The sequence below is a fragment of the Saccopteryx leptura genome, chromosome 2 (genome assembly GCF_036850995.1).
Source record: "Saccopteryx leptura isolate mSacLep1 chromosome 2, mSacLep1_pri_phased_curated, whole genome shotgun sequence".
Taxonomy (NCBI): domain Eukaryota; kingdom Metazoa; phylum Chordata; class Mammalia; order Chiroptera; family Emballonuridae; genus Saccopteryx; species Saccopteryx leptura.
This window is the reverse complement of record NC_089504.1, coordinates 322,873,237-322,887,941: the sequence shown is the minus strand read 5'-3', so window position 1 is coordinate 322,887,941 and position 14,705 is coordinate 322,873,237. Positions and strand designations below refer to the sequence as shown.

General features: G+C 45.4%; 1 protein-coding gene across 3 annotated transcripts in view; it reads right to left on the bottom strand.

Annotated features, from left to right (window-relative positions):
• Positions 1-8,579: 8,579 nt before the first annotated feature.
• Positions 8,580-14,705, bottom strand: part of YPEL2 (yippee like 2) — a 66,641-nt gene continuing 60,515 nt past the window's right edge. For all 3 annotated transcript variants that reach the window (XM_066363134.1, XM_066363136.1, XM_066363135.1), the window contains one exon: positions 8,580-13,307. In XM_066363134.1, the coding sequence (XP_066219231.1) occupies positions 13,218-13,307 (90 nt within the window). In that variant the 3' untranslated portion in view covers positions 8,580-13,217. The remainder of the gene's footprint in view (positions 13,308-14,705) is intronic.

The following is a 14,705-nucleotide window of genomic DNA, read 5'->3' as shown; positions in this document are numbered from 1 at the left end:
TGTGGATAGAGCGTCAGACTGGGATGCAGAAGACCCAGGTTCAAGACCCCGAGGTTGCCAGCTTGAGCGCGGGCTCATCTGGTTTGAGCAAAAGCTCACCAGCTTGGACCCAAGGTCGCTGGCTCGAGCAAGGGGTTACTTGGTCTACTGAAGGCCCGCGGTCAAGGCACATATGAGAAAGCAATCAATGAACAACTAAGGTGTTGCAATGCACAATGAAAAACTAATGATTGATGCTTCTCATCTCTCCGTTCCTGTCTGTCTGTCACTGTTTATCCCTCTCTCTTGACTCTGTCTCTGGAAAAATAAAATAAAATAAAATAAAATAAAAAAGGAAGAATAGATCAGTGGCTGTTGGGGGTTGGAGTGGAGTGGAGGAGGGGTTTCATGCAGGCATCCCCAAACTACGGCCCGCGGGCCACATGTGGCCACCTGAAACCATTTATACAGCTCCTGCCGCACTTCCAGAAAGGGGCACCTCTTTCACTGGTGGTCAGTGAGAGGAGCACTGTATGTGGCGGGCCCCCAACGGTCTGAGGGACAGTGAACTGGCCCCCTGTGTAAAAAGTTTGGGGACCACTGAAAGGGAACATGAAGGAACTCTTTGAGGTGATGGAAATATTCTATAATCTTGTTTAGTTACATGGCTGTATACATTTGTCAAAACTCACAGAACTGTACAACTGTGAAGTTTGCTACCTATAAATTATATATGACTTGAAAATATTATGTATTTCTTTGGCTTTTGAGTTTTAAGCCATCAAAGATAAGAAAAAGACTCTCGAGGCAAGAACAAAGTATTTGATAGGAAATAGAGTACCATAAAGAAAGCCAGCTTTCTCCTCCTCCACCTCTCACCTCTAGGAAAGGAATTTCCTAGAAAGAGCTTGGGGAAGAGAGGAAGAGGAAATAAGATTGGTGGGACCTGAAGATGAGACGGCTAACCTAAAGAGCTCCCACAGAAAAGATGAGAGTCCGCGTTCCCCAAATGCCCAGCCTACAACGGAGTGAGCCCAGAGACTGCCAGCTTCCAGGCCATACTGGTATTTTCTTAGGCAGCAGATAGCACATCACCCTCTGGCCAACCAGCTGAAACGACTCGTGTTTGTGTCCCCTAAGAGTCTGCTCAGATCTCTATCCTCCTTGCTATGACGTGTGACTGCTAGCCTTTTAGGTTCTCTACCTATTGTGCTTAGGTTGGACTAAATGAAACCATTTGAGAACTGTTAAAGAGTTCATCAGGCCCTGGCCGGTTGGCTCAGCGGTAGAGCGTCGGCCTGGCGTGCGGGGGACCCGGGTTCGATTCCCGGCCAGGGCACATAGGAGAATCGCCCATTTGCTTCTCCACCCCCACCCCCTCCTTCCTCTCTGTCTCTCTCTTCCCCTCCCGCAGCCAAGGCTCCATTGGAGCAGAGATGGCCCGGGTGCTGGGGATGGCTCCTTGGCCTCTTCCCCAGGCGCTAGAGTGGCTCTGGTTGTGGCAGAGCGATGCCAGGAGGGGCAGAGCATCGCCCCCTGGTGGGCAGAGCGTCGCCCCTTGGTGGGCGTGCCGGGTGGATCCCGGTCGGGCGCATGCGGGAGTCTGTCTGACTGTCTCTCCCCGTTTCCAGCTTCAGAAAAATACAAAAAAAAAAAAAAAAAAAAAACCTGAGGACTGAAGTCTTCTGGAAAAAAAAAAAAAAAAAAAAAAGAGTTCATCAAAGATTCACTAAGCCTGACCAGTGGCGGTGCAGTGGATGGAGTACTGACCTGGGACGCTGAGGTCCCAGGTTCGAAACCCCAAGGTCACTGGCTTGAGCGTGGGCTCACCAGTTTGAGTGCAGGGTCACTGGCTTGAGTGTGGGACCATAGACATGACCCCATGGTCACTGGCTTGAGCCCAAGGTCACTGGCTTCCGCAAGGGGTCATTGGCTCAGCTGGAGAACTCGATGCCCATTAATTTATTTAGTTCTTACTAAATAAGCCTCTTTCACATGTAAGTCAACTGAACCTCAGAAGGTTACTGACCTATGCAAGGTCACACAGCTAACTAGATAGAGCCTGGAAGTCTGCTTTTTCATCTCCACATGCCTGTTAGTCTCCCGACACAGGCAGAAAGGATTTAAAAAAAATTATTAATTTGAGAAAGGAAGGGGTGAAGTAGAGAGAAGGGGACAAACAGAAAAACATCAATTTGTTTTTCCTTTTATTTATGCATTCATTGGTTGATTCTTATATGTGCCCTGACCAGGGATTGAACCTGCAACCTTGGCAAAGTGGGACAATGCTCTAACCAACTGAGCTACTGGGCCAGGGGCAGAAAGTATCTTTACAGGAATTCTCCTGCCGAGTTCTGCCAGCCCTCTGGCATTGCTTTTTCAGGAAAGTTTCCCTCAGATGTAACCTAGGTCTACATAACAGGCCCAAACCCATGCTCTCTGTGGTAATTCTGACCTTTGCTTTACAAGATGAATACCCACCCCCATCATTAAACAAACTCCCAGAGGTCCCTCCTACAGCTAAGGCCCCAGCAGGTCAGCGACATGCCCTTCCATCAATCCCCTTGCCTCAGATGGTTGGCATTCTCCTGGTACCATTTCTTTATAATATCACTGAGGTATAAAACAAAATGTGAATGTTGGGCATGTCTCGTCACCATGGAAACTTTAAGCCTCAGTGCCTCCAGGACAGGTGAGTGCTGTTTCCAATGACTATGGAAATAAGGGACTGAAGCTGGACGAAGCTAACACAAACTCCTGTTGGATTAGTGGCAGTTTGAGTAATAAACATATGTTCAACATAGGATTATGTTCATATTATGATCAGCAGCATTATCAACCTATATTCTCATTTTTGACACTGCGAGTTTGGTATAGAACACGTCAGCTAAATGAATGACGACTCAAATTATCCTATTTTTGTGAAGGGACATTTTAAACTCTATTAAGGTGTCTCAAAGAACTGTGGTAGGATGTAAAGCCAGTAGCCAGGGCCACCATCATAGCCGCCTGGCCCATGCAGGTTCGCATTAGATTCGGACAGACGGTAATGAAACAATGGAGCCAAGAACTGGTGGGCCATTACCTTTAATCCTAGCTTGCACCCAGCGGGCAAGTAAAAACACAGACTGGGCTCCAAAACACACTCATTCAGTGCTCACAAAGCTACTGGCTTATCCGAGTTTCCTAGAATCAAAGGTTTTTAGCTCACCAGCCTTATTCACCTGTTTCCCATCTCCTTCTCTCTGCACAAACTCTGCACAAACTGGCTTCTCCTTTAGCACTCTGCCATCTTGGCTGCCTCTCCTCTTCTCCACGTGGTCTTTCTCTGCTCTCCTCCCTGCTCTCTGCCCTCCTCCTAGAATATAATCACTCTTCTTCCAGAACAACGTAATCTCTCTTTTTTTTTTTTTACAGGGACAGAGAGAGATAGAGGGATAGACAGGGACAGACAGGAACGGAGAGAGGTGAGAAGCATCAATCATCAGTTTTTCAGTTTTCTGTTGTGACACCTTAGTTGTTCATTGATTGCTTTCTGATATGTGCCTTGACCGCGGGCCTTCAGCAGACCGAGTAACCCCTTGCTCAAGCCAGCAACGTTGGGTCCAAGCTGGTGAACTTTTTTTTTTTTTGCTCAAGCCAGATGAGCCCATGCTCAAACTGGCAACCTCGGGGTCTCAAACCTGGGTTTTCCACATCCCAGTCCAACGCTCTATCTACTGTGTCACCGCCTGGTCAGGCTCTCTTCCTTTTAAAACCTTTTGGCGCGAAAGCCAAAGCCCTCCCCCAATACATATTAATACAATCACGCCCATCCCAAGCAGGAAGGGCAACTAATGTTATCACCTGGGCAACGGGCTTCCACGTGGGCAGTGCCACCCTTAACAAAGTGAACATAATATATTTTATCTGCCCAACATCGGAAAAAAACCATAAAGAGTAATAAATTTCAAGAACATTCTGCAGATGCATTTTTGCTTCTGGGAATGGGAAACCAAAAATTTCCCAAGAGACTCCATTATTAAAGCCATAAATAAAACATCCCTAATGTGGCTGCTTGGTTGCTGTGATTGCATGGCCTTGCTCTGGAGAAGTGGCGTGGAGTTGGAGGCAGGCCGACCAGGGCAGGGTGGGGATATGTGTGAGGCTGAGAGCATCTGGCTCTCAGATGAGGCCTCTCCTGTGTGTTGTCTGCACATCAGTCCAAGATGTAAGGATAATGATCAAATTTTGTTTTATTGAAGACCACCAACAATGATTACTATAAATACTTCAAGGCTGTGGCCAGGTCACTCAGTGGATAGAGTGTCATTCTGGTGTGTCAAGGTTGTGGGTTTGATCCACGGTCAGGATACACGTGAGAAGCAATCAGTGAGTGCACAACTAAACGGAACTAAGTGGAACGAGTTGATGCTTCTCTCTCTCCCTCCCTCCCTCTCTCCTTTCTCTCTTCCTCTTTTTCTTTCTTTTCTTTTTTTTTTTTTTTTTTTGTATTTCTCCCAAGTTGGAAACGGGGAGGCAGTCAGACAGACTCCCGCATGCGCCAGACCGGGATCCACCCGGCACACCCACCAGGGGATGATGTTCTGCCCATCTTGGGGCGTCGCTCTGCCGCAATCAGAGCCATTCTAGCGCCTGAGGCAGAGGTCACAGAGCCATCCTCAGCGCCCAGGCAAACGCTCCTCCAATGGAGCCTTGGCTGCGGGAGGGGAAGAGGGAACAGAGAGGAAGGAGAGGGGGAGCGGTGGAGAAGCAGATGGGCGCTTCTCCTGTGTGCCCTGGCCGGAAATTGAACCCGGGACTCCCACACGCCAGGCCGACGCTCTACCACTGAGCCAACCGGCCAGGGCCTCCTCTCTCTTTCTTAAACCATGGAAAATTAAAAAAAATAAATTAAGCAGGATCCTAAAATTCAAGGATGTTTTTCTAGCCAACGCTCTTCTTTCTTTCTTTCATAAATGGACACACTCTCCTCTGGAAGTAGAAGCAAGCAGCGTGACGCAGGAACCACTGCCCTGATGCCCTCGGTGCGCTAGGTTTCTGCTCCAGTTGTTACTTACCTGGCCCACGACCAAGCATTGGTTTCCTTAGTTTCCTTTGTAGAGGTGGGTTAGAGGGATGAATGTTGGATCTTAAATATCTTATATGCTAGCAGTGCGTTCCTATCACTCAGGGAATAAAAAAAGATAGTGACACTTGCTAAAGCCCATTTGATCTGGACAACGTGCTGGGCACTTTGCGGCTGTTCTGTGATCCTCACCAATAACTTACGTGTTATGCCCTGGCCAGATAACTCGGTTGGTTAGAGCATCGTCCTGAAGCACAGAAGTTGCCAGTTTGATCCCCAGTCAGGGCACATATAGGGACAAATCAATGTTCCTGTGTCTGTCTCTCTCTGCCTCTCTCTTTCTCCTCTCTTCCTCTCTCTTTAAAATCAATAAATTAAAAAGAAATTTAAATAACTTACGTATTTTTACAGATGATGGGAACTAGTCCTGAAAATTGCTGACTTCCTCAAAGTGAACATGTAAGCATGCAATCAGGCTGAAAATCCCCACCCATCCAACAGCAGAGCCAACCTACTTTCCACTTGACCCTGCTCACGTCTGAGCTTGGGATGAATCATTAAGATGATTTTAATTTAAAACAAATATAACTCAAAAGTTCTGTCAGGGTTTTCAAATAATTTGCTGATGCCTTAAAAAATTCAACAGCTCAAGCTATTCTGCCTCTCATTAAAATGATCCCATATCACTTGGGAATTAGAAGTATCTTCATGTGACATGAACTTTTAATCCTCGGCCTGTTCCAAGCTGGTCTGGAGAGTTGGTCCTGAATGGCCCCATAGAGATGTTGTCATATGTTAGGATACATTAGTCACTTCTGCGTGGGCAAGTTTTTGGATTTTTATCTTTTAAAGCAGTCTCAACAATTGAAAATCAACAGGCACAGCAATCAACAAGCCTGAAATCCTATAAAAGAAAGGGATAATACAATTCAACTCATCTCAGTTCTAAGCTCTTGGCTTCCACTGGAAAAGCCAGGATTTCCATTTCATGAAAAAGAATAAAGCATAAAAGAACAAAACAGCCATGAAACCGTGGGTGTGGGCTTAGATCTGCCAGGAAGTTTCCTATTTGGTAGTTATTCCTGTTTCCTGAGTGGCAAGCTGGGGCCAGAGAGGGTGCAGGCTTCAGAATCAGAGCAAGAGTTAAAAGCCCCCAGCTCTTCCACAGGCATGTTATTTACACTCTCTGAGCCTCACTTCCTCCTCTGTAAAAAAGGGACATTTGCTTCACAGGACTGTTGCAAAATTAAACATTCAATGTACAAAAGGAACAAATATCATAGTACTCTTTATCCCACTCCCAAAGCAAAACAGACTTAAGTAATCTGTTCCAATAATAACTATGTTATTATTGACTCCTTCCTATACACCGGGCCCTGGGCTGAGCCCTTTCCATATATTTCCTTTATACTAAGGGAAGCACGTGTTAGAGGCGAGGTACTTGGAGCTTGCCCTGTGCCCTGCTCTAGGATGCCCCTCTCTAGGACGCGAGCCATTTAATGGGACCAGATAAAAGGATTTATCAGCATTTGCTTCTGCAGGAAACAGCTGCCTATGACGGTTGTGGCTGATGTGGCTGGATATTTGGCCAGTAGCAGGGAGGGCCAAGCATAAACCTTTGTTCTCGTAATCTGCACAATTAGTACCCTTAATTTTCTGCTCCCTGGGGTTAGTTTCCTGACTAGACTGGGCACATATTATGTTAAAAAAAAAAAAAAAGAAAAAAGAAAAAGAGCTTGTTGAGTAAACAAATGCAAATAATAATTCGATCACTCATGGTGTAACCATTTACCTCACACAGAAAACACGTAATGCTCACCTCTTCTCTATTTTCCTCTTAGGAATTCTAACATGTTGAACAGATTTTTAAAAGCTGTTAATTCTCTACCATTCACATTAATTCAATGTTCACCAAACCACATTAAGTCCATACTATTAATGAAGGGGCCAAGGATTACATATGTAATCTATTATAGAGTATTAAAAGAAACAAAGCCCAGCTTATATTCAGCTATGAAATATACAACATTCAGGTAGGATTGATTCATGTGGCTTTATTTATATTAATTTTCTAATTTGCATTCCCTGAACGTTTCCTCATTAAGCAGTCACGTGGGCAGTCTGGGTATGGGCCCTGTGAAGCCACATTAGAAATCAGAAGGCTAGGGGAAGAAAGAGGATGAAATTTGCAACAGGGTTTAGGGAAGGAACACAGGGCTGTGAAAAGTCAGACAGGCTGTTGTACCCTGACCCTGCTGCTAGTGAACAAACCTTGCAAAACCTCGATTTCATCAAGAGTCAGTATTTAATTTCAAATCAGCTTTCCCACAGGGTGGTCAGGACTCCTAGGAATGAGGTGAAGACGTACTCATTGCGAGGATCATCAGTGAGGTCAGGCAGGCAAAGCACAGGGTCTGGCACAAACCAGGTACTCAGTGGTCCCCAGTGTTGTCCCCTCAACTTCCCCCCAGCTCAAGCTCCTGTGTGTGGGGGGGGGGGGGCAAGAGCTTGGGAGGGAGGGGAAGGACCCAAGGCTTGTTGGTTTGAGACTGGTTGTCTCCTGGGTATGTTATCTTTTCTCTCTTTCCTGTCTGCCAAAGGCAAACAAGAATGAAATAACAGGCACATCCACTGAAGCAAATCAGGTCACAGGAAGATAGATAATACACTCAAGGACAAATAAAAGTCAACTGTAGCTGGGCCCCAGATGGGTAGGCGAAAACTCATGGGAAGTAGAGATGCAATTTCTTATTTTATAGGGATTAGGCTTTTAAAATATTGTCACCAACGTGAAAACAAACAAACACGTACACATACTGGTGTGGTTTTAATACTTTCTTTGTGATTTAGGTTGCCTACGCAAGATGGGAACTCTGTAAGTCATAGAGGCAAACCTTGGAAAAAGTACTTTAAGATAGAGTAGAAATTGTTTAGCCTGTTAAATGAAGGCACCAGAGTACAAAATCCTACTTAGCAGTAGCTATACACGACTGGGTGTGCATGTGGACAAGACTGTGGGTAAGGTACCTGGCAAACAGAAACAGCCTCAGCCCGGGCCTGGGATCTAACAGATGTTTAATAAATACCTGTTCAAGGAGTGGGAAGACTTGATTTTCCATGTATTATTACTGTGAACAGTCATCTCCCTTCATTAGTTCAATTATTCAAAGATAATACTGCCTCTTTCTGACAGAATTTTGTTTTTATTTCTCCCCCCTTCCCTAATAATGCATTCCTATCTCAAAAAAAAAATGGTATCAACAGAAGAGCTAAGAATATGGGGCTTAGTAGAGAGGAACGAGGAAGGTCACTCATGCATTTCTGACATTGAAAGTCAGGCGCAGCATTGGTAGATAAGGAGGAGACAGTGATTTTTATTCATTGACTGTTCTTGGAGAAAGCAACAGCTCAGGGTCTCAGTTAACAGATCTGTGAATGGGGTTATAGAACCTCCTGTGGGCCTTTCAGTTCCTTTAAATATTGTATGTCAAGATAACACTGGCTGGGTTAATCAGGACAGATGAGCCCTCCAAACAATATTTGAAAACTTTATTTTCTCAAATGAGCACCAACACAGATTGGAAATATGACAGAAACAATGAACTTTTCTCTAATACTGAATCACTATGTACAAATACAGGAAAGAGTGAAGACAAATTATTTGTTGTTAAAGCAAAGCAACCTGAAAAATGCCAACAATAACAACAAAAAAGATAAATAAAAGACAGTAACAAAACCCAAACCCAACAGATCGTTTGTAAACACAAGCGTAAATAGATTCTGTATTTAAAGATAGTCTCTGCAGGGTGGAAAAGGGAACTCTCACTTTCATTGAAATGTTACAAAAACAGGTGGGCAGATAGAATTTGGTAAAATGAGAGAATAGCTTGCTTCTTCTTGGCTTTACCTTTCACTACCGGCAGATTTCATGACTGTATTTTAATTTTCAAAATTAAACATCTCTTTCCTCTGCCTAGACCATTAGCATGTTTTCTCATGTGAGGCAGACTTTTAAAAAATAATATATGTAAATTGATTGTGTTCAAGATCTGATTCCTCAGCCTCTTCCTGAACCTGAGGCAACCTGACCTTGGAGGGGAAAAAAAGCTGTTCACCCACAAGGTATGTTCATTATTTTATTACAGTTCTTGCAACCCAAACCAGCCAATGTTTTAAGATGATGTGGTCTCCACAAAAACCGGAGCCCTGGTATGTGTGACGAATATGCTCCCATCTCGGAAACACAGATTTGACTCTGCTTGATCTTCACAAACAACAGATTTCCTCTATAGTCTGTAAAAGTCGAGCACACAAAGAAAGTAAAAGGAATAAACTGGCCACAGCTCCATGCGCAGGAAAACAAGAGCCTCCGTGGTTTGTGCTGTTGGTCCACTCAGAAACCAAACCACTGCCAGAGAGGAAGAAAAGAGAAACCTATGTGCCCAAGGTGTAAACTGTAGGTGTAGTGTCCCCAATAAAAAAGAAAACAGGAGGCACAATCCAAAGTGCTTTTCACACACACACACACACACACGCACGCACACACATACACACACGCATGATTCCAATTTTTCAATTTGTTTTGCTCTAAGTTGTTACCAAGTTAATTCACTTACATTTATTTTATTTCCTACCCAATACTGGTGCAAGAAAATATTTTGGATTCTCTACCTAGTAATGTACTGTAGAGCCCGTTCCATTGGGGAAAATACAGAGAAGCACTGCTTTATTGTCTTGAGACTAATGTGATATAGAGATCTTTAAAAAAGAAAAACACATTGGTGATCACTGTTTCCCTTAAAATATACTTCAAGAAATGCAGAGGAAACCATAAAATTTAAAAATGAAAATAAAAAGTGCTCTCAGGGGATCTGAGAAAACAGCACCAAATATATTATTTTAAAAATTAAATATTATTTACAAAAGTATATGTCACAAGCAACTGTTTGTTTTATATATATCTGCTTGAAAATCTTTTTATAAAGGGGAAACCTCTTTTTCATACACTGATCTACCAGCAAAGACTGACTCTATCCTATCTTCCTCATCTTACTGTCCTAGGAGTTGGGGCAGCATGCAGTCAGCTGACAATCCGTGGCCATCAACTCTTGCTGAATTTGATTCATGTCAGATCAGCCCCATCAGCAGCCTGAGACTGATATCAAGGGTGGGATGGGTGGTGTGGGGTGTAATCCAGGGCCGACAAGGCCACGTGACCTAGGATGGCACAGGGGAGCTGGAACTCGAGAGCCTGCGGCTGGGCTTCAGTTGAAAAGGAAGGCAGCTGCTGGCTAAGGTACGGAACTCCAGGCCTCTTCCTTTCCCACGTCTCCTTCTCCCCTTCCTCACTCTGTCAACCCTACCTAAGTTTACATTGAACTGCAACTCCCTGAACCTACCGGGGGGAATGGGCGAGGTCTTTGGTTATGCTCGGAGTCAATGATTTGGTGAGGAAAACTAAAGAATGAACTGACCGAGGCCATGAGTTGATGCATCTCCACTGCTCAGCTGCAGTCTCTCCAGTATGACTAGACGTCAGACAGACAAGCCGTGAATGGAGCTCGAGTTTTAAGAAGCACTTTTGGTTTCACTGACACAAAGGGGAAGCCTAATGAGTTGGGTTTTTGTTTTTCTGCAGGTATGGAAAAAAAACAACATTTCACTCTGGTCTCTCACAGCACGTCTGGCGCCATCCACCCACTGGATGCTCAATGGATAGTAATTGAAAAAAACCCCAAAACCAAAACCAGGGTCTTTTTGGAGCCTGCTCTGATCCGTGCGATAGTAAGAGGCCCTACCTCAAGCAAAAACAGCGACACATCGGTCTCCTCTGCCCACTGAAAATTCTAGGGCACCCCATGTCTGGTTTTTATGTTGTCACACTCCACTTTTTACTTTTAAGGACAAAACACCTACCCATGTCTAGCCCCCATTTTCTTCCCACGGGAAGGAGTGTCAATAGCCAGGCCATTCCCTGAACCAAGGGGCTCATCAAAATCAATGAAGGCCACCACCTTCCGGGGCACAGAAGGGCATCTGACTTCTGTGCTGGCAAGCCAGCTGAGGAATGTGAAAGTTGAAACAGAAAATGTGCTTTTTTATTTTTGAGACCCTGGGTCTGGGAGTACGTGGGAGCCAGAGGAATCTTACTTCTCCAGGAGCAGAAACGCAATCCTTTCTCTGAACTTCAGTCTGTTTTTCAGTAATGTGGGGAGAACAGAACCTCGCAGGGCTACTAAAGCACCGAAAGATATGGACAAGAAGCCTTTGGGAACAAAATTCAATTTCTAAGACTCTTCCGGTCTTACTGAGGCAGTCAGCGGCTGGGCATGGCACTGCCTGCCTGCTGTCAGTCCCGCCGCGCCCCACTGCCGGGGGACAGTGCCATCTCAGACCCCCCACTCTGCCATCAGCACATACAGACAAAAAAGAAAAGGCATTTCCACCACGGACTCATTCCCTGCGGGAATTGGTTCAATTCTGAAAATGTCCTGGGCTGGCTGCTTGAATGTTGGTTAATCAATTTTATAGACTCCTGTCTCCATGAGCACATAATTTTGTGACTTTTAAGGTGAATATTCCTATAGGATCGGCCTACTTGGAGAATGAGATACTGAGAATTACCTGACATAACCTACACATATCTGAACAGTAATATTTTCAGCCTAAGCAAGGAAATCAACTCAGCTAAATGAGTTTCAGTCATGCACCGTGTACTGGCTGAATTGCTGTAGAACAGACTTCACAGTGTTGATTAAATGTAACAAACTCCTCCCTCTCTCATGATCCTTACAGGGACTTGTTCTCCACTTCCGCTAAAACAATGAGCTTTGGTTAGGGGGGTAATATTAAAATTTGTGACTTTGACATTTGACACAAGTCGTAGCCCTTCCTACTGCTGGACTACTCTGAGTTTTGTCTCCATACAAAACAGTCAAGTCCAAGGAGAACAGCCGGGGGCATGAAAAATCTACCAGCCACGCTATCACTAAGCGCAAAGCCTTGGGACTTTGTTCTCCACAATCTACAATGATAGAACTGGAGAAAACACCCAAAACTCTATGTACAAAGAATTGCTGATCTCACGGAAGCCACTGCACACCAAAGAGGAAAGATGCACCTAACCTGTAATGGTTCAAATCTAAACTGCCCCCAGCACGGCCCACCTCGGCCTCCTTGCCACAGCGCTCTTCTCGCATAGAGGGTCAGGATAAAGGGTCTGTCAGAAATGCTAACTGGTTTCACTTTTTTTTTTTTCTGGTCCAATATCTGAGCCGTTTCTGTAGGAGCTCCCAAACTGCAGCCCCCTCTGCTCCCTGTTCTCCTCAATTACTGGTTTTACTGGTTCCTGGCCAAAGCCTTTGGGAAGTTTGGATTCTGTACCCATCAAATGGTAGTCCCCTCCCCTCTCGCCAACAGGGGCTGAAGAGAAAAGGACATTACCCAGAAGCAGTGAGGCTTCAGTCATCAAAACCCAGCTGGGCTCTTCCCGAGTCACTCACTGCTGCCAAGACACTCCCCAGCTCCCAGGCCACTGCCCCGCCAGGGAGAATTAGGGCCACTTCTGGTGCTTGCATGCTAACCTGGCACATTTGGTGTCAGGAACAGAAGAAGCTTCTGATCAGAGAGAATGTGGTCATGAGGTATTTTTTTTTTCTCTTTGTCTTTTTAGACAAGTTGGTTATTTCAAACCTAAGCGACCAGGTCTCCGGGAGCAGCACAATTTTGTCCCTACCTCTACCCTCCCATCCCCTGGCCACTCCCAGAACCCTCGAGGTTCCGTCCTTCCCCTCCTCCTCACACCCCCATGTCCACCGCGCTCTCCCGACAAGAGGCCGTATCAGGCAGCTCTTGCATGAGCCCCAGGCCCTTATCAAGGTGGGCTGCTGCCATGCGGTCAGGCGTCTGTTCCTTTTGTTGTTTTGTTTTCAGCCAACACTAGCAGAGACAGAAGCCAGGGTCGATTCACAAACAGATACAAAGCAAAGAGACAGAGAGACAGCGATTTAGAGGCCAGTCACCAGAAAGACGGTGTCAGGGTGGGAGAATGCCCCAGAGGGCAAGGCCCCTAAGTGGATGGAACCAAGTGTTCAGTCACTCTCTCACGGCGGGTAGAATGTTCGGTTGGATGGCGTTCACGCGGACACTGGGTTGGGTGGCTGCTCTCTGATCAGTCCCAGCCATTGTCCTTGATCATGTGTGCTAGTTCAATGATGTATTTGCCTTCTTTATATTTCTGGCTGCTTTCAAAGGCGTGTTCCTAGGAAACACAAGGAGCAGAAAAGACACTGAATGACCAAAGACAAGCAGGTGACTTTTATAACACAGGAGGGCCAATGACAGACATTGAAGTCTGGCCCCAGCTTCACCCAGACGTCCAGAGAGCATTCCCACCACCGGAGCACACCGTGTCCCTTCCAGTTAGCTACAGCACTGAGGCTGCGCCAGGACTATCTCAGCATTTTCAACAGAATTTCTTCAAAATCTTTGCTCATTCAAGTCTTTGCCCTAATATCACCATCTCAGTAAGTTCTCTCCCAACTATTCAACTACCTAAAATCGTAACTTCCACTGCAAACCCTTTCTTCCCCTTTCCGCTGTCTCTGTTTCACTTACCACTTTCAAACATACAGTATAACTTGCATGCCTATTCTGTGTATTGTCTGTCTCCCACCACGACAATATAAACTTCATGGAAGGCAGACATTTCCTTTGTTTTGTTCACGGCTGTACCCTTACTGCCTAGAAGACTGCTTGGCACCTAACAGGTCTTCAATAAATAACTGCTGAATGAATGCATGCATGTATATATATTTTGTCTTAGGGGACCTTGGTTTCTGATGCTAACCAGAAATCTGCCCTATGGACATATCCATAAAGTTTTTGCATCCTAATTTTTAATTAGACTTTGTTAGGCTTAAAAACAGACACTCCGGGAGACAAAGTCTTGTGAAGCCAAACAGGTCTTCTTTTCATGTCTCATCTTGCCGATTCTATGTCACATGTGTTAAGTCTAGCTTTCCTTCCCTGCCTTTCTCCAGAGACACAGGAGCTGTGTGAACTCCACGCGGGAGAATCTGGCAGCCCTCAAGCCCCACCAGCTGCCAGGCCTCCAGCGGGGAAGCTCAGCACACAGGACCTGGCAGCTGACTGTCCTGAACTAGCAGCACTGTGGACTTGCCCAGTTTATCGTAAGCCCCACAAAGAAGTCCTGCATAGGTGTGATATCAAAGGGCTATTGTATCTGCAGGCAGTGATACCAAAAAACATCTTGGTGTATCATCAGAGTCATTAGCTGCCTAAACTCAATGTAGAAAAGCAGTGGACATCAGCTCTTCCTCCTGAGTCCTCATGTTAGTAAGTAACCACAACCTACAGTCGCTAGGTTCTGGGCAGCACTTACATGAACCATTATCTTCTGTTCTAGAACTCAGGGGCTTTGGATTGCAGAAGAAAAGTTCAGACTACAGCCTTTTGTTGAAAGGAATCATTCCACACAGTGGAGGGAGAAGGAGCACCAAGAGAGAATGTGTAAACACACTACACACACACACACACACACAGAAGAGCTGAGCTCAGCAGTAATTTCCCTGACACTTCATTATTCCCCAGGTGTGTGTGTGTGTGTGTGTGTGTGTGTGTGTGTGTGTGAGAGAGA